This window comes from Oryzias latipes, chromosome 8 (assembly GCF_053564925.1).
Source record: "Oryzias latipes strain Hd-rR chromosome 8, Olatipes_Hd-rR_3.1".
NCBI classification, from domain to species: Eukaryota; Metazoa; Chordata; class Actinopteri; order Beloniformes; family Adrianichthyidae; genus Oryzias; species Oryzias latipes.
In genome coordinates, this window is record NC_136244.1 from 279,034 (window position 1) to 298,022 (window position 18,989).

The window sequence follows — 18,989 nt, forward strand, 5'->3', positions numbered from 1 at the left end:
AAAGAAGGTTTCCCCCAGAATAAATGCTATTGACTCTTTATTCACCCGCCCTGGAGAATCTGAGGGTCCCAACGGGGAAGTGAACCTCGAAGGAGGATCCGCCTTTGGTCCCCCGCGCTTCTGACCACGGTCGGAAAGGGAGAAAAAAAGTAACTCTAGGAAAGGTTCAACACCACGCTCGACTATTTCGCTGGAAATATTTTCAAAAAACGCCCGGTTGCGATCAGAGCCCTGGAGTTTGGCCTTAATAGAGCTGTCACCCCAAATATGAATCCAATCGCTGACCTCACTTCCCTTCCACTGACTGGTTTCAGCAGCATCGTCCACCATGGTTGATGTTTATGTTCTAGTTCCCGCCTACTTCAATGCAGAATTATGACTTTTGTAGCGTATCGATGACGTACGGATCCGATTCATGTGGCCTGGCCGGTCAGACGGAGGTCGCATTTCAAAAGATGGGATACGTGTCGTTCAGACTGTCACGAAAAGATCAGATACAGGTCGCATAGGGGCAAAAAAATCTCAATTGGGTCGTTTCACCCTGCGGTGTGAACATAGCCTTACAATTATTATAAACAAACTACAATGGGTGGGGCCACAGTCTCCTGGCTCCGCCCCTTTCTGATCATCCACCTACAGACCAACAGATCCATGAACGTCTTTGTTTTCATGGTCTGAGCTGGAATCTGGATCAGAACTGTAGAGCTGGATAGATCTGATATTGCTGCCATTTGATGGGAAGTGGAGGCGGGCTTACTCCACGCCAACAGTCCTCCCCACAATTCAAGAGGTGACTTTCAAATGAATGCCTGCTGCTCTGCAGAAACTGTCCTAAAAATCAAAACAGATATTTGGGTTTTAGCTCAAAACGGCATCATCATCATCAAAATACGACTGGGGACGCTTTAAAAACAGATCAGAGTGAGACTGGAGTGGGTCTTTAATCAAGTAAAACTTTTTGGTGAACAAAGTCTTCTCACATTGGAATAGTTCAGAAAGGTCAGAGCACTGAAGAAGATCAGAGCTGCTGCTGGAGGATGAGCTAATGCGGGTTCTAATAGGGAAGAGGACTGCTTTTGGACCGGACCAAAGTTCTGTCAGAACCCATCCAGAGGTGAACCTGTGATCCATATGACCAGCAAACATGGAGCAGGAGGTGTTTCCTTTAAAAACCATTAGCAGCCTCTGCTCTCCATCAAACTCCGTGATGTTGGTCTTTGAGCCCTGTACCACGATGTGGAGCAGCCTAAATGTCGTTTCCTCAAACAGCAAAGTTGATCTCAAATTGAAGGTCCAACTGCTAGACGTAGATTCTGAAACTTTAAAGTGGGATTGGGTTCAGACATTTCTGACGTTTCCTGGTTTTGTGCACTCCTGCCTTTTCCTGGTATCAGATGGTTCCTGAGGGATGGTGCGTTCACAGACCTCCCCTTCTCCTTTAGGCTGGCTGCAGAGTCTTGAGCAGTTCTGGGTGGCTGACCTGACCTTCTCCACCACCTTGCTGGGGCAGTTCCTGGAGGACATGGAGGCATATGCAGAGGTGAGGCTCTTGCATGCTCTCTGCCACAGCTGACAGCTTCAGTCTGACCCACTCTGCTCTGTTTAGGATCTGAGCCATGGGACGTTGGAGGAAGGCGGGGAGGAAGACATTCCTCCGCCTTCGGTGTCGCTGCCCAAGCTGGCGGCTCTGCTAAGGGTCTTTAGCACCGTGGTCCGTAGCATCGGAGAGAGGTTCAGTCCTTTCAGAGGACCCCCCATCACTGAAGTCTACGTAACTGACGTAAGATCCTGGGGGGTCATGTCTGGGAGGTGCTCTTATTAGAAAACACTGAAATGGAACATTTAAAGTCCCGCTTTAACTTTATTTTCCTCTATTCTAAAGGGTTCTCAGTCATCTTTTCATGATGATGATGATGCTGATTTTAGCCTAAATCTAAAAATCTGTGTCGTTTTCAAGACACAAGATTTATTTGTCATTGTCAGTGAAACAACGAAAATACGTTTGGAGCAAAACAGCCACTCAGTTCAATTCACCAAATAAATGCCCAATAAATAAATAAATAAATAACCAAAAGTGCAGCATCACAGCAAGAACTAAACAAGACAAAAAAAAGGTAAAGACATTAAATTAGACATTCAGTGTACACGAGATGTTCAGTCAGTGGCGTGTTGGTGTGCAGCAATGCAAAGTCCAGTTTTCACAGTGTGCTCAGATGGCGAGATTTGGGGGTGGGGGCAGTTTGGGACTAGACTAAAACCACCCATTTCCGCGTAAAATGAATTAAATTTGCAAATTCATTCATTCATTACAAATTCACCTCTGAGTTGTGGGCGGGACTGTTGATCTGTAATAAGCTTGCCTTCATTTCGCATCATGCTTTTGTTTAGAAGGGAGCAGGGAGCTTGTAGCCTGCAGAGTGTAGCACCTGCAGCACAAATTTGATCTTTTTTAGGCTGCATTTTCTCGGCCGATCCTGATTCATAAAAATATTGAACAAAGATAAACTCAAAAAAGCCGTTTTGATTTTAATTTTCTACATGTCCCCCATCATGAGAAAAGTGCTAGAAGAATAGGTTAAAAACACCATTAGCATTGGAGGGGGTCTTTAAGTGTCCCCATAGGAAGAACTGATAGTTAAGATGGCCAGCGTCGGGACATTTATTTTGAAAAGTCATAACTATTCACTACTTAATCCAAAAAATAACCAATTAAATAACTATTTACTTTACCTTGAACATTTTTCTGATTAGTTCTTACAAATTATTTGAAATTAGTGAAACAGGAGTTACTTTTACATAACTTTAAATATGTATTCTAAATCAACAAACAGCGAAAGGTCAATCCTGCACCGCCAGTATTATATTTGTAATGAAAAATAAAGAATATAAATTGTATTTATTAGAAAGTAGAACAAATTCTGGAAAAATGACCAGCTTGAACTCCCAAGCTGATGAGGAGCCCGTGTGTGTGGTGTGTAGTTTGGTTTGTGGTGTGTAGTGTGTGTGTGTGTTTGGTTTGTGGTGTGTAGTGTGTGTGTGTGTTTGGTTTGTGGTGTGTGTGTGTGTGTTTGGTTTGTGGTGTGTAGTGTGTGTGTGTGTTTGGTTTGTGGTGTGTAGTGTGTGTGTGTGTTTGGTTTGTGGTGTGTAGTGTGTGTGTGTGTTTGGTTTGTGGTGTGTAGTGTGTGTGTGTGTGTTTGGTTTGTGGTGTGTAGTGTGTGTGTGTGTTTGGTTTGTGGTGTGTAGTGTGTGTGTGTGTTTGGTTTGTGGTGTGTAGTGTGTGTGTGTGTGTTTGGTTTGTGGTGTGTAGTGTGTGTGTGTGTGTTTGGTTTGTGGTGTGTAGTGTGTGTGTGTGTATGGTTTGTGGTGTGTGTGTTTGGTTTGTGGTGCGTGTGTTTGGTTTGTGGGGTGTGTGTGTGTGTTTGGTTTGTAGGGTGTGTAGTGTGTGTGTGTGTTTGGTTTGTGGTGTGTAGTGTGTGTGTGTGTGTGTGTTTGGTTTGTGGTGTGTAGTGTGTGTGTGTGTGGTTTGTGGTGTGTAGTGTGTGTGTGTGTGTGTTTGGTTTGTGGTGTGTAGTGTGTGTGTGTGTGTGTTTGGTTTGTGGTGTGTAGTGTGTGTGTGTGTTTGGTTTGTGGTGTAGTGTGTGTGCGTGTTTGGTTTGTGGTGTGTGTGTTTGGTTTGTGGTGTGTGTGTTTGGTTTGTGGGGTGTGTGTGTGTGTTTGGTTTGTAGGGTGTGTAGTGTGTGTGTGTGTGTTTGGTTTGTGGGGTGTGTGTGTGTGTTTGGTTTGTGGTGTGTAGTGTGTGTGTGTGTTTGGTTTGTGGTGTGTAGTGTGTGTGTGTGTGTGTGTTTGGTTTGTGGTGTGTGTGTTTTGTTTGTGGGGTGTGTGTGTGTGTTTGGTTTGTAGGGTGTGTAGTGTGTGTGTGTGTGTTTGGTTTGTGGGGTGTGTGTGTGTGTGTTTGGTTTGTGGTGTGTAGTGTGTGTGTGTGTGTTTGGTTTGTGGTGTGTAGTGTAAATGGCGTTTACTTATATAGCGCTTTACAGTCACAGTCCCATTCACCCATGCACACACACATTCACACACACATTCACACACTGATGGCGGCTCCGCTGCTGATCACTGACGCCAACCTCCCACCAGAGGCAAGGTGGGGTTCAGTGTCTTGCCCAAGGACACTTCGACACATGGGCGTGCAAGGCGGGAATCGAACCTGCAATATTACGATCATGAGTCGACCGCCTTACCGCTGCACCACGGCCGCCCGTAGTGTGTGTGTGTGTGTGTGTGTGTGTGTTTGTGGTGTGTGACCGGAGCAGCCATGTGGACGGTGTAGACTGGGCAGGTCTGGCACTTCATTTCAAATGAGGATTTCCATCATTCTTGTAGAAGAGAACAAAAATGAGGACGATGATCCTGGGTTCGTGGTCTGATCCCATGTTATGAACTCACACTGTAGGAACTTGGTCTCGTGCTTTTCTTTTGTTTCATGCGGGATCATTCACATGTAAGCGGGTCGACGGTGCTTTGTTTCTTCATGCAGGTTCTGAACAGAGTTCTGGCGTGTCTGACAGCAGCCAAGCAGGTCCAGTTCTCCGAGGTCGTCCTCACGGCGGGGAACGAGTGCGTCGGGGTGCTTCTCGCCAGCCTGGAGCCCAGCGGTCAGCTGATGGAGGCCGTCCTGGCCTACGGCCTGGACCAGCTGCAGTGCTGCCGAGGCTGCGGCTCGGACTACAGTCTGGCGGTGCTTAGTCTGCTCACGCTGGTACAGGCTGTTTTTCCCCCTTTGCATACTCCAAAGTCTGACGTGGTGTTCCACTGTCTACGTGCCTTTTGTGTGTAACCTGAACCGGTCTTTCTGCAGGACTTTTTTTTATCAGATCAATTAATCGATCTGAATCTATCCAAACTTAAAAAATCAATAATCGATCCATAAAAGTAGAGATTGATCTTTTATGCCTTTTCCTTTCTGCAAAAACAGCAGTAAACCCCAAATCAGCTAGCTTGATGCTAACGTATAATGGAATTTCCCATAGGACGGCTAATGCTAACTCTTGGACCCAAACGTACATTCCTGACTAAATGAGCAGCTTTATAGACTCACAGGCAGGAATTTTCCAAACTCTTTTACAGAAACATTTTTTAAAGTAACCATTTGTGGTCTAAAGCTCCATTTTTTTGCTTCAATCTTCTGGAATAAAGTGTAATACTATAAGGAGAGCTCCACCTAGTGGCCAGACGGAAACGCCCTCCAGCAGAGACAGACCATAATGATCTGCACGTTGGAGAAAGCATGGAACGCTGTGTGCTGTTAACCATTTCACTGCTTTATTATTTCACTGCTAATATTTACAGTAGCTGAACTGTATCATATTAATAGGAATATTCTTAAAACATATATAGATTATTGATGTATTTCCACACAAATGTCTAAATGTGTAAACTGTGTAAATTTAACATTAAATTGAATCCAATCAAGGGGATTGAAAGAATCGAAGGAAATTGTGAATCAAATGGATTCTGGAAATGATCGGTGACACCCAGTCCTTCCTTTGTGAAAGTGGAGTTTCTCAGCAGCTTGGCTCTGTCTTTCAGATTGTGGATCAGGTGAACACAAAGCTGCCTGTGTCCTTCGTAGAAAAACTTTTGGCTCCGGACTCAAAGCTGCTGAATCTTCGATGTCACCCAGAGAAAGAGGTGGGCTTCCAACATCAACTATGATTGATAATATCGTTATCGTTATGACGATGAATGATATCCTATGGCAGATGGAAACGATCACCTACCAGTTTTTGTTGCTTTTGTTGAATCTGTGTGGTAATAAAGTTAAAAATGAAGTTAGGATATTTGAAAATAAACCATTCAGAAGACTCAATAAAGGCACCGAAATAAGATCTGTGGAAGCGAAATCCGGATGAATGTATATAGATGTAAATATTGCTTACTATTCATTTATGAATATATTAAGTCTTTATGATACAAATTGTGAAATGAGGGTTTTTCCATCCGTCTTCAGAACCCGCTGAATCCCCTTTGGGGTCGTGGAGTCCAGCTACTCTTGGGCAATTATTTAAAGACCCACTGTGTGTTTTTGAGGGTTTTAACATCTTTGTAGCATTTTCCTCATGACAGAGGACATGAATACAAAAAATTAAGATTAAATCTGTGTTTCTGAGTATCTCTGTCCAAATTGTTGTGAATCGGGAGCAGACGGAAAAAATGCCATTTGAAAAAGCTTGTGTGACATAAGAACTACAATCCGCAGGCAGCGGCCTCCAAGCTCCGCCCCTTCCTTATCTTCCTGTCAGACAAACAGATTACCCTTTATTAATGGTAGTTAATGCCTAGTTAAGCCACATTTAACTATCAAATAATGTCTTAACAGACACCTTTATGCATGACTTTACATCCAGATTCAGAACAGTGACTATGGAAACGTGAGTTTCTATCAAAGGGGGCTGTTTATAAATGCATGAAAATCCACAAGTGCTTAGCTTTTATACGATGCCTTATGTATTGAAATGGTAAAATGGCCGTGTTACAACTTTCATCATCTAATCAGGAATGTTGGTTACACATGTTTATGCTGCTGAGGGTTTATTATTATAAGTTCAAGCTTCTTTCTGCTCTTTTTCATTTAGAAATGAAATGTTAAATACTTAGAATAGTTTTTAATCAATGAGATAAACGATAAAAAACTAAGTAAAACATATAATCCGGTTCTTTTCACCCTGACGATGAGGATAGGGCTTCGAGCTTGAGCTACTTCTTCAGAAATATTGGTGGTGTTCATGTTTGGGCCTCCTGTCCCCCACAGGTGATGGCTGCGGTCCACGCTGTTTATCAGGCGCTGCTGAGCCTGAAAAACATCCCCACCCTGGAGGCGGCCTATAAGATGGTGCTGGGAGAGATGGCCTGCGCTCTGTCCAGCCTGATGGAGGGGCTGGAGCCCCTTGGCACCAAAGTGGCTCCCGTTGGCCCCTGTCTCAACATTCAGCACCCTGCGTTTGCATCCCTATCCCTGCCCCTGGACAAGGCTCAGTTCATCCTCCTCTTCAATCTGAGCACTCTAACCACCATTGGAAACACCAAGAACTCCCTTATCGGGGTGAGGGACTAATTCAGGCCTAACCTGACCTAAGCCTCTGATCTGGGGAAGTTAGACCCCCATTAGATGATGAAGCTCACGATCAGTACGCAGAGCTCCAACACAGATGCTGTCTGAAGACATTCAACATTTTCACCAATGAAAACCAGAAATGTCTTTGATTTTGGAAAATGTCTTTGTCTAGATGTGGGCTTTGTCACCGACGGTCTTTGCGCTCCTGACTCACAACCTAACGGTGGTTCACTCTGGACTGGCTGTGTGCTACCCTGCCGTCCAGTACGCCGTCCTCTACTCGCTGTACTCTCACTGCACGCGGTAAGAAGCTTCCTTCTTTATCTGTAAGGGTTCTCACACATCTAAGGGAAGACCCTGCATGCTTAGGAACAGCAGAAGTGTGTCCTGTGATCCACTTGGTCTGTGGTTGACCTCACACCATTGTCATTTGGAGGAAAACTGGGTCTGATGGGTTCATGTTGCTGTTCATGTACAGCACTGATCCCAGTAGGCTTACATTAGTGGGGCAGCGATATCGTCACCATCCAGCCGTAAAGTTTAGATCCAGATTCCAGGAAAACAAAGACGTTCTTGGATCTATTTGTCTCAGTTGCTGCATCACAAAAGCGCTTTTTCAAACAGCAGGTTCCACCGGCTCCTCATGCATCCAAATTTGAATAAAGAAATACAAATAAATGCAGTTTTCATCTTAACTTTCTTTATCTTAAAAAGCTACAACAATATGTTTAAAACACAATTTTCTGTAAGGTAGCAGGAGAGAGTGTAAACAAATTGAAAACAGCTCTGTGATGAAATTCTAATGAACTCCTGCTGCTCTGCAGAAGCCATGTCCAGAAAAGGACACAGATTTTGGGGTTTTAGCTAAAAACAGCATCATCATAATGAAAAGACCACCGGGAAAACTGGATCAGAAGATGATCGGAGGACTTTAAGGTGTTGCATATGAATCCGACAAAATAAGAGGTTCAGCCATCCCAAAGCTGGCATTTTCTAAATATAACAACAAACGCGAGTCCATCATGTTTTTAACTTTATTAGCAGCGTCCCATGACATTAGAGAGCTGGACACGGGTCATCGGTTCAATGCAGCTTCCTTTGAATCTGGAAGAGCTTCTCCATCAGAACCGACCGGCATGGAAGGCAGGGTCGATGTGCTGCATGAGGAGAACCAAGCTGCAGGCCTGAGGATGAACTGCCTCCAACATCTCATCCTCTCTTTTTCTTTGCAGGCACGATCATTTCATCTCATCCAGCCTGTCGTCATCCTCTCCTTCGCTGTTCGATGGTGCTGTCATCAGCACTGTTACCACGGCGACAAAGAAGCATTTCAGCACGCTGCTAAGCCTGCTGGGAGGTCTGCTGTCCAAGGAACACCTCCAACCCGAGGCCAGGTTTGCTCATGCACACACAGCGTTCTGCGACTGACCCCCCAGTCTACCTTTGGTTCTTTTGGGCCCTAAAGAAGCTCATTAGTTCTCAGAGCTCCCGTGTTTTTGTTTTTTATTTCAGAAGGGGTCAGGGGGACATCTTGTTTTACTGAAATATAAGGATGGAACAAGTTACAAAGTTACAAAAGCAATCCTGGAATCAGTTTATAAAGCCAAATGTGCTCCAAATGGAAAAATTCCTCAAAGTAGAACCGCTGAACTCCAGGGACAACATGAACATTTGCCAGTCGCCAATTTTGAGGTCCCTTTGTCTGTTTGGCGAGGGAAACTTGGAGGGATGTGGCGAGTAGCCCTGTTGGCCCCCCATAATCATGTTTATTAGTATTCCTTTTGGTGACTATATTTTTATTTCTCAATGCTCCTCCTCTTCTGTCCGCACACGAGATACACCAGAGCACATGATACACACACACACACACACACACACCGGTAATTCATGTCTTTCTATTGATGGAGCAGTTTGAGGATTTTTGACAGCATCCAGACAGAAGTGGAGGACAAACCTGCTGGAGTTTCAGCAGCAACAGAGAGTTTAACAGGATTTCAGAAGCAACACTTTAAGTGTTTTGAAAGCAAACATTTAGTAGAGGTTTTTTTTTACTGAACATTTTGTCTGCAGTCTAAGGCATTTTGATCTGAAACTGACTTTTATTTTGTTTTTGGTGCCACTAACATACAGTAAAGTATTTGAACCCCTGACTAATCAGCTAGAATTCGGACCCTCAAAGACCAGTTAGTCCACCTTTACATAGTCCACTTATTCTCCTAAATTATAAGCACCTGTTTGAGGTGGTTACCTGCATAAAGACACCTGTCCACCCCATACAATCAGTAAGAAGCCGACTAACATGAGAAACACCAAAGAGCTGTCCAAAGACACCGGAGACAACATTCTAGACCTCCACGAGAGGTCTAGAATGTTGTCCCATAGCTCCAAAGGGCTATGGGGCATTTACCAAGCAGCTTGGTGAAAAAAGATCCACTTTTGGAGTAATTCTTAGAAAATGGAAGAAGCTCAACACGACTGTCAATCATCCTCGGACTGGATCTCACCTGGTGGGATTTCTTTTTTTTAGTTTTTTTTTTTTTTTTTTTTAGCTTGTCCTGTCCAACAGCTGGGCAGACAGATGAGAGCTGAGGGCCTCTTGTGTTGGACATATTTTGCTTTAACAAGAGGGGTTATTCATCTTCAGACAAACCAAAGGTATGTCTGAATAAACCCCTTTTGTAATTGAGGCCAAACTTTATTAATTTCAATCATGTTTGAAAATCTTTGGTGTTGGACCGGACGGAAAAGGAAAGAGGGGAAGAAGAGAGAGGGATGTTAGAGAGGGGGGGGGGTAGGGGGTGATAATAGGACGGGAGGGGGGGGGGGGGGGGGGATAAGACCATGAAGCAGCATAAAGCAACAAGTTTACTGGTTGTTTATCATTACGGTAAGGTTCAAATGTAGTACAAAAAGGGGCGGGGCCTGTCCACACACACACTCAAATGTTATAAACACACCTGCTAGCTGCAAAAATGTCCACGTCGACATGTACACAAAACAGATAGTGTTCACACGCATACTTATGCCTTCAAACCAACTAGTGTGAAATATTTCAATCTTTCTATCACGCAAACTGTTAGTGCAAAGGTGAGCTAACACCTGTGCTCAGGTGAGTGTTTATGTTCTTCTAAAATGGATGGAGGAATTTGTAAAGAAGGAAGGAGAGTGCACAGCCATCCCCACACCAAGACCCCCGCCGGAACCCCCCCAACGCCACACGGGAGCAGGCAGGGAACAACCGCTCCCCGGGCGACCAAATCCGCCACCCAGGCCAGGGCCAGCAGGACCGCCGCGAGGCCCCCAGAGCCAGAGAGCAGGGAGGCGTGGGGGGAAAGAGAGCGCCGCCCCAGCCCAACCAGGAGAGCAGCCCCCCCGCCGCGCCGGGAGAGCCCAACGCAGGGCCCCACCGGAGAAGGGCGCCCACAGCCCCAGACGAGCACCCCATCACCCCCCAGGAGTTCAACCAGCTCTGGCTTCAGCATACTCTGCCAAGAATCTGAATTCATTACCGATGTTTTGTGGGAAGAACCAAAACTCAGGGAGATGCTAAGTCTTTAATCAGGTACGAGCCAGGACCCCCCCAAGGGAGACCCGCTCCGCACTCCAGGCAGCCACCCACCCGGCCCACGGTTGGCCCAGGGAGGAGCAAGGCAGGGGCCCGCCGCCCCCGCCCAGGAGGGGGGCACCCCGGGGAAAAAGGGGGCCCACAAGGGGTGTTGTAAACATGGCCCGACCAGGCTCGGCCACAGTTGGAAATTTGGCGGGGCCCAGCGCTCAGGGGCAAGGACCAGAACCCACTCCCAGGGACACGGACACCCCCGGCTCAGGTGTGATGTGAACAACCCCCCCCCCCCCCCCGAGCGGAGAGAGCACCGCCGGGCCCAGGAAACCGGCACCCAGGGGATACGGCAGCCGTTGCCAAGGGCCCCGTACCGCCCACCAGGGAAGGGGTAGGGGACAGATGGTCTTAGGTCCCACCTGCCTTGCAAAATGTGTGTGCGTGTGTTTGAGAGGGTGTGTGTGCATGTGTGTGTGTTTATGTTGGGATGTATATATTGAGGGGGAAGGGGTGTGTGTACTAAGGGGGGTGCAGTTAAAATTGGCGGGTAGGGCACTGAGGGGACATCTCCTGATTACTCACAGTGATCTCCCCTCACCCTCCCCACCAAGGGGCCCTAAATGTCTAAGGTTCGGTTAAAATTGTGAGGTAGGGTGCTGGGAGGACATCTACTGCTTGCTGGCAGTGATGTCCAAGCACCCCCCCTACCAAGGGCCCTACATGTCTAAGGTGCAAATTAGGGTTGGGCGATGTCCCCTAAATTGGCCGTTGATGATGTTTGCTGCGATGATATCGTCGGGGGGGGGGGGGCTATTTTTAAAATCTTCGTTCTTATATAATTGCTATTCGTTATTTTACTTTATTACTTTATTTATTTTATTTCCCAACTAATGACTCATCCACGATGATCCAGTCTAAACTGAGGGAAGTGACTTTAACAAAAAAAGTAACAAACAAAATAGAAAAGAAGTAGTCCGCTCCCGCACTTAACTAGTCAAGTGGACCGGTGGAGTGCGGACTTGCAGCTTTGTGTTTGGGGAAGGGGGGGGGGGATGCTTTGTTACATGAGCGGTATGTGTGGAAGATTTAAGACTGCGATCCGTCCCGCAGCTCTAGGGGTACGAGCTACCGAACTCAGAACCGGGTCTAAAAGTGTGTGTCTGAGCAGAGCTCGGACCGTCTGCACACACACAGCGCTTTGGGGCGTTTTAAGCTTTAAAGTAGAAATGTGGCTCAGTCCTTAGAAACCGTTCAAACAATCACGTGGATTTGTGTTTCCAGTCGTGTCCTGACTAAATAAAGGCTGATGTTATTCCCACATATTTGCGTGCAGCCAGGATGCAGATTGCAGCGCCTCCCAAAGCTAATGTCGTTAGCCCGTGTCAGCATACTGCTAATCCTGGCTTCTTTCCGGCTCCGTTCAGAAAAAGCACTGACCACACGGATTAAAATTCAAAGGATGAGCGAAAACCTAAACCCCCCACCCCCTCACCCTAATATGAGGTTGTATGAGGAAGGGGGGTAAGTTGGGGACAGCTGGTAGACTGTCCCCCGGTGGTCAAACAGCTGTCCCCCCCCCGGACCAGGATGACCGGACCATGCCTGGGCAGATTTTGGAGACCAACCTCCTTCCCTCAGTTAGATCATTGAAGGCGGGTCGTGGCTGGGTCTTCCAACATGACAATGACCTGAAGCCCACAGCCAGGAGAACCAAGGAGTGACTTCGTAACCAATCAAGGTCCTGGAGTGGTCTAGCCAGTCTCCAGACCTCAACCCAATAGAAAATCTCTGAGTTTCTCAGCCACAGCCCAGAAACCTGACTGATCTAGAGGAGATCTGTGAGGAGGCGTGTACAATCTGTCCATCACAAGAGGCCTTCAGCTCTGATGTGCTTGCTCAGCTGTTGGACAGGATGAGGAAAAAACAGGAAACAAATCCTTTTTGCCTCACTGTAACTTCATAGTAATGGTGTTTGTTCAGGAAGGGCTGGGAGGGCATGAATGATAAAAACTGCAGGAGGATTTTGAAACCAACAGCTGACCTTCAGGACTTTTCCTATTTTGGGTGTTTCATCAGTACGGTGGCAGAAGCACATTGGTGTGGAGCTGATGCTGCAGGAGCAGCTGCCATAGTGTTGGTTGTAGGAACCCTTCTGCGTGATGGTAAAGGCGGTTCGGTCATCACGCTGGCCCTTAAAGGGATCAGGTGTCAAATGTTAATGACTCTGAACCCCCTGCACCTTTCAAAGTATAATCATTGTTGTCTGCTCTTTCATCGAAATCAGTACTTCATGATTGACATGGTATTCATGTAAAAAGCAGTTTCTGTCTTATAAAACATACACACATGTTGTAATCTCTACTTTTGTTTCTGAGTAACTCATTGCTGTATATTGTTTCTGCTGTGAATCAAAGGAGGTGAAAGCAGTCAGCCATTCAGCTGTAAAGGGAGTAGAAGTACTACAGTACCAGCCAGAAACCTAGTATTTCCATAGAAGTGTTCTTGCTCTTTCTCAAACTCTGAGCGAGACTTTAGCGGTGGACTCCTGCTCTGGCTTTTTCAGGAGGCTCCTGCTGACCTGGGCTCAGGAGATCTCTCTACTGATGGTGAAGTCAGACACCTACAGCCCCCTCTTCTCCCTCCCCTCCTTTCACAAGTTCTGCAGAGGCCTGCTGGATAACGGTGAGTGAGGCAGGACTCTTCCGCTGTCCAGGTCACAGTGAGGCATTGCTTCTTTCTGTCCCGACAGCCCTGCATGAAGACAACGGCGTGAGCCTCCACAGCTGCCTGAGCCTGCAGCTCCTCCTGCCATGGCTGTCCTCTGAGCTGCTGCAGAGGTGAGCTCCATCGCTGCTGCCCCGCCTCTGAGCCCTGCTCTTTAAGGGGGGGGTGGAAGAACTATTCAGTTTACTGCCCCAATGAAAGCCTGTGACGGCGTTCTAACCCTTTAACACCGGAGCTGTGGCTCAGTGTTATGCTGAATCGCAGCACTTTACTGTTGTGGATCTGCTGGAATTTGGTTAAACGTAAAATGGTTGAAGAGGAAGAGTGCTAAAAGAGTGTTTCCTGTTGCTGGGGACAGCTCCAGTGTTAAAGGGTTCAATGTAAAGCATCAGATAAAATAATGACACCAAGAATGGACTAGACCAGGGGTCTGGAACCTCATTGGCCGAGAGAGCCATAAACGCCACATGTTTTTGAATGTAATTTCGTGAGAGCCATACAATATGTTTAAAGCTAAAAGTACAAGTGAATGTGTGCATTTTATGTCATTTCAACACTTTTAAAGTACAATAAGTCTGTGGATTCTTTTTAATAACATTATTATTGTAGTGGACTGAGTTTAACTGGGCGGCTGTTGGGTCACGTTCTAAGTTCCAGAGTTCATTGAACGCATCATGCAGAGATGCTGATTGGCCCTCAGTTCTGTCGCTCAGCCTGTTGTTAGGGAGTTTGGACCAATGGGGTTCAGCTATGGGCCAAATAAGGGAATAGGAGGGCTGAAAGTTGCGGGAGCGCTCTCTCTTGGTGGGAGAGATTCAGGAGTTCCTGATTGGTTGTACGGCGTTGGTTACGGTCTGCAGTAACCAGACTAAAGAACCCTAAAAGAGGTTAAGTCTCCGTGCTTCAGTGTGGGAACGGGACGCTACATTATGCTGTTGCTAATAAATGAGTATTTCTAGCATGAATGTGATTCTGGTGCTGCATGGTGGTTCTGCTGATGGTCTAGTCTGGTTGATACGTGGTGAGTCTCAGCTTCACGCAGGCGTTGAGACGTCCATCCGTTAAACGTGATCATAGGTCTGAATGTTCTTTACATGTGAGAAAGACTGCTCACATGCAGACGTGGAGCCAAACATGGTCAGTACAGCAATACTAACACGCTGCAGTGGCAAGCATTGCATCGCACCTGGGAAGGACTGGTCTAATGAAACTTTTTTTTTATTTTTTATAATTAAAGGTTTGTCTGTGAGCCAGATGTGGCCATCAAAAGAACCAGATATGACCAAATACTTCCTAATGTTTCATGTTCACTTCATTACAGCTCTTCTACCGTTTACAGTGACCCTCCAAATTTTAGAGCTTTCTGTTCAGGTGCAAAGGCTCTAGAGTCATATGAATTCTTCTAACAGGGTTTCTAGAAATCTCATGCAACCTCTCAAGACTAATGAACTCATCTTCTCCCACTTATCTGGAGCCAGGTCAAAGGGCAGCAGTCTGTCAGAAACACCCCCCAGTTGTGCTGCATGAACCCAGAGGCGCACAGTACCTCCTCAGGGAGGCGTCTAGGAGGAACAGGAGAGCTTTACTGATGTGGAGGATCAACCTCTGATCTGAGCTCCTAACGGCTCTAGAGAACCTCTCACTAATGTTAAGGGCACTCCCAGCTTCCTGAGGAGGAAACTCGTCTGATAATTACATGGGATGCGTCATAGTATCCAACATCTAAAATAACAAGTTGTTATGTACTAATATTGAAACCTTTAACGAGTAAAAGAGAAGGTTTTTCTGCTTTCTTTCACCTAATCCATGCATTTGTTTCTGAAGCTGACTGTTTGTGTCCATCAGGTGTGTGGATGTGTGCAGAGTCCAGCTGGTTCATTCCACGGTCAGAGTGAGGCAGGCCTTTGCCAAATTATTCAGGACCATCCCCCTGGATGTAGCCTTGAGGTAAGACCTGATCTCCTGATGGATGCATCCCTGCAGGTTGGAGACTGAAGCTGTGTTGTTCCTCTGCTTGAACAGCAACCACAGCGTGCCTGAGACCAGGCACATTTCTCTGGCTATTGGCCACCTGATGAGCCGAGCACACAGCACCACCTTCCACCCGCAGGACTTCAGCGACCTCATCAGCTTCATCCTGTACGGAGTCCTCCACCGAGGAGGGTACGCTCAGCCGGGCACGGGACACAGCCGCAGCATTTCATGGGTTCAGAGAGGAAGCCCGATGGTCCGGAGTTTGGAACGGACCTTGATGCAGAGTTCCCGTCAGAGAAGTCCATTGAATTATAAGGCCATCGTTGACTGAAGGAGGCAGAGGAATAACTTAACATTTGACACAAAGCAGGAGAAAGTGGGTGGAAAAGATGGATGCATGCTAAGCTAGCAGACTAAGGGTTTTGATGATGGTGTTTCCTTGTTAAATAGCAGTTCAACCTTCACAGCCTCGCTGTTTTTTAAACAGGACTGTGTTCTGCGTCCTAAATGGCTGTTGACCTTGTCAATCAATCTCATCTGTGTCGTGTTTTCTGTACAGAGATGCAGCACGTTGCATAAATCTTCAGTCGCGATCGGATCTTTTTCATTTTCTAACACCAGTAAAAAGCAAAGTGTTTTACAGCCTTAAAACATCTAGAACCCTACTTTGTGGATTTAATCTGTCTTTTTGGGAGGTTCTTCCTGCAATAAATGTGTTTGTTTAGTGCTACACATTGGTGTTGAAGCACAAAGTGCTTCACATTAAAGCAAATCAAATACTCATTAGAAATGCAAAGTGTTTGAAAACAGAACAAAGGAAGGGAACTATCTTTTAAAAACGCCTCAAAAGGCTTGAATTTCCCCCAGAAGAGAGTTTAACAGAAACCAAGTATAGAGAGGGTGATGAGGTACTGTTCAACTAGTCAACTGAACAGAACCACCGCACAGAACCGTCAGTGATGGTTGCTGCTGGAGCCAGAATTCCGGTTTCCTAAAATCTCTGTCTGCAGCAAGGACCCGTGGCTGGAGCGACTGTACCACAGCTGCCAGCGCCTGGAGAGGCGGGACTGCCGGGGGGGGTCCGACAGCAGCAGACTGGACCTGGTGCCGTGGGCTCTTCTTAAAACAGAGGCGGTTCTGTGGCAGTGGGCAGTGTGGGAGGCTGCACAGTTCACCGTGCTGTCCAAACTCCGCACCCCTCTGGGCAGGGCCCAGGACACCTTTCAGACCATCGAAGGTAGGAGACTGAGCGTTGGGGGGTCAAGTGCAATGCCGTTGTGTCAGGACCCCCCTTCAGTATGGTTTATTCCCATCTATGTGTTTCAGGGATCATCCGGAATTTAGCTGCATACTGTCTGAATCCTGAGCAGGACCTTGGGGCCTGGGCCGGTTCTGGAGGCGATGGAGACGGTCACCACTCCAACCAGCTCCGCCTTACTCTGCTGCTGCAGTACCTGGAAAACCTGGAGAAGCTCATGTACAATGCCTATGAAGGCTGCGCCAACGCGCTGACCGCTCCACCCAAGGTGGGGCAAATGCCTCTAAACCTTACAAGCCCCTGCCTCTTGATCATGTAGATCATTGTGCTGCTGCACTGCTGTGTGGGCTCACCTGTGCCGCTGTGTGGGCTCACCTGTGTCTCGCTGTGTGGGCTCACCTGTGTCTCGCTGTGTGGGCTCACCTGTGTCTCGCTGTGTGGGCTCACCTGTGTCTCGCTGTGTGGGCTCACCTGTGCCGCTGTGTGTGCTCACCTGTGTCTCTGTGTGGGCTCACCTGTGCCTCTGTGTGGGCTCACCTGTGTCTCGCTGTGTGGGCTCACCTGTGTCTCGCTGTGTGGGCTCACCTGTGTCTCGCTGTGTGGGCTCACCTGTGTCTCGCTGTGTGGGCTCACCTGTGTCTCGCTGTGTGGGCTCACCTGTGCCGCTGTGTGGGCTCACCTGTGTCTCACTGTGTGGGCTCACCTGTGCCGCTGTGTGGGCTCACCTGTGTCTCGCTGTGTGGGCTCACCTGTGCCGCTGTGTGGGCTCACCTGTGCCGCTGTGTGGGCTCACCTGTGCCGCTGTGTGGGCTCACCTGTGCCGCTGTGTGGGCTCACCTGTGCCGCTGTGTGGGCTCACCTGTGCCGCTGTGTGGGCTCACCTGTGTCTCGCTGTGTGGGCTCACCCGTGCCGCTGTGTGGGCTCACCTGTGCCGCTGTGTGGGCTCACCTGTGCCGCTGTGTGGGCTCACCTGTGCCGCTGTGTGGGCTCGCCTGTGTTTCGCTGTGTGGGCTCACCTGTGCCGCTGTGTGGGCTCACCTGTGCCGCTGTGTGGACTCACCTGTGCCGCTGTGTGGGCTCACCTGTGCCGCTGTGTGGGCTCACCTGTGTCTCGCTGTGTGGGCTCACCCGTGCCGCTGTGTGGGCTCACCTGTGCCGCTGTGTGGGCTCACCTGTGCCGCTGTGTGGGCTCACCTGTGCCGCTGTGTGGGCTCACCTGTGTCTCGCTGTGTGGGCTCACCTGTGCCGCTGTGTGGGCTCACCTGTGCCGCTGTGTGGGCTCACCTGTGCCGCTGTGTGGGCTCTGGAGAAGCTCTCGCTGTGTGGGCTCACCTGTGCCGCTGTGTCAGCTCACCTGTGCCGCTGTGTGGGCTCACCTGTGCCGCTGTGTGGGCTCACCTGTGCCGCTGTGTCAGCTCACCTGTGCCGCTGTGTGGGCTCACCTGTGCCGCTGTGTGGGCTCACCTGTGCCGCTGTGTGGGCTCACCTGTGCCACTGTGTGGGCTTACCTGTGTCTCGCTGTGTGGGCTCACCCGTGCCGCTGTGTGGGCTCACCTGTGTCTCGCTGTGTGGGCTCACCTGTGCCGCTGTGTGGGCTCACCTGTGCCGCTGTGTGGGCTCACCTGTGCCGCTGTGTGGGCTCACCTGTGCCGCTGTGTGGGCTCTGGAGAAGCTCTCGCTGTGTGGGCTCACCTGTGCCGCTGTGTCAGCTCACCTGTGCCGCTGTGTGGGCTCACCTGTGCCGCTGTGTGGGCTCACCTGTGCCGCTGTGTCAGCTCACCTGTGCCGCTGTGTGGGCTCACCTGTGCCGCTGTGTGGGCTCACCTGTGCCGCTGTGTGGGCTCACCTGTGCCGCTGTGTGGGCTCACCTGTGCCGCTGTGTGGGCTCACCTGTGTCTCGCTGTGTGGGCTCACCTGTGCCGCTGTGTGGGCTCACCTGTGTCTCGCTGTGTGGGCTCACCTGTGTCTCGCTGTGTGGGCTCACCTGTGTCTCGCTGTGTGGGCTCACCTGTGTCTCGCTGTGTGGGCTCACCTGTGCCGCTGTGTGTGCTCACCTGTGTCTCTGTGTGGGCTCACCTGTGCCTCTGTGTGGGCTCACCTGTGTCTCGCTGTGTGGGCTCACCTGTGTCTCGCTGTGTGGGCTCACCTGTGTCTCGCTGTGTGGGCTCACCTGTGTCTCGCTGTGTGGGCTCACCTGTGCCGCTGTGTGGGCTCACCTGTGTCTCACTGTGTGGGCTCACCTGTGCCGCTGTGTGGGCTCACCTGTGTCTCGCTGTGTGGGCTCACCTGTGCCGCTGTGTGGGCTCACCTGTGCCGCTGTGTGGGCTCACCTGTGCCGCTGTGTGGGCTCACCTGTGCCGCT

The 18,989-nt window shown here is 48.7% G+C and overlaps 1 protein-coding gene across 2 annotated transcripts in view; it reads left to right on the forward strand.

The window, feature by feature from the left end:
• smg1 (SMG1 nonsense mediated mRNA decay associated PI3K related kinase) overlaps positions 1-18,989 on the forward strand; it is an 84,332-nt gene that overhangs the window by 18,775 nt on the left and 46,568 nt on the right. For both annotated transcript variants that reach the window (XM_023957921.2, XM_023957922.2), the window contains exons 9-21: positions 1,443-1,540; positions 1,607-1,780; positions 4,535-4,756; positions 5,587-5,688; positions 6,809-7,099; positions 7,284-7,414; positions 8,344-8,505; positions 13,234-13,352; positions 13,420-13,507; positions 15,240-15,341; positions 15,417-15,557; positions 16,379-16,605; positions 16,695-16,894. In XM_023957921.2, the coding sequence (XP_023813689.1) occupies positions 1,443-1,540; positions 1,607-1,780; positions 4,535-4,756; positions 5,587-5,688; positions 6,809-7,099; positions 7,284-7,414; positions 8,344-8,505; positions 13,234-13,352; positions 13,420-13,507; positions 15,240-15,341; positions 15,417-15,557; positions 16,379-16,605; positions 16,695-16,894 (2,057 nt within the window). The remainder of the gene's footprint in view (positions 1-1,442; positions 1,541-1,606; positions 1,781-4,534; positions 4,757-5,586; positions 5,689-6,808; positions 7,100-7,283; positions 7,415-8,343; positions 8,506-13,233; positions 13,353-13,419; positions 13,508-15,239; positions 15,342-15,416; positions 15,558-16,378; positions 16,606-16,694; positions 16,895-18,989) is intronic.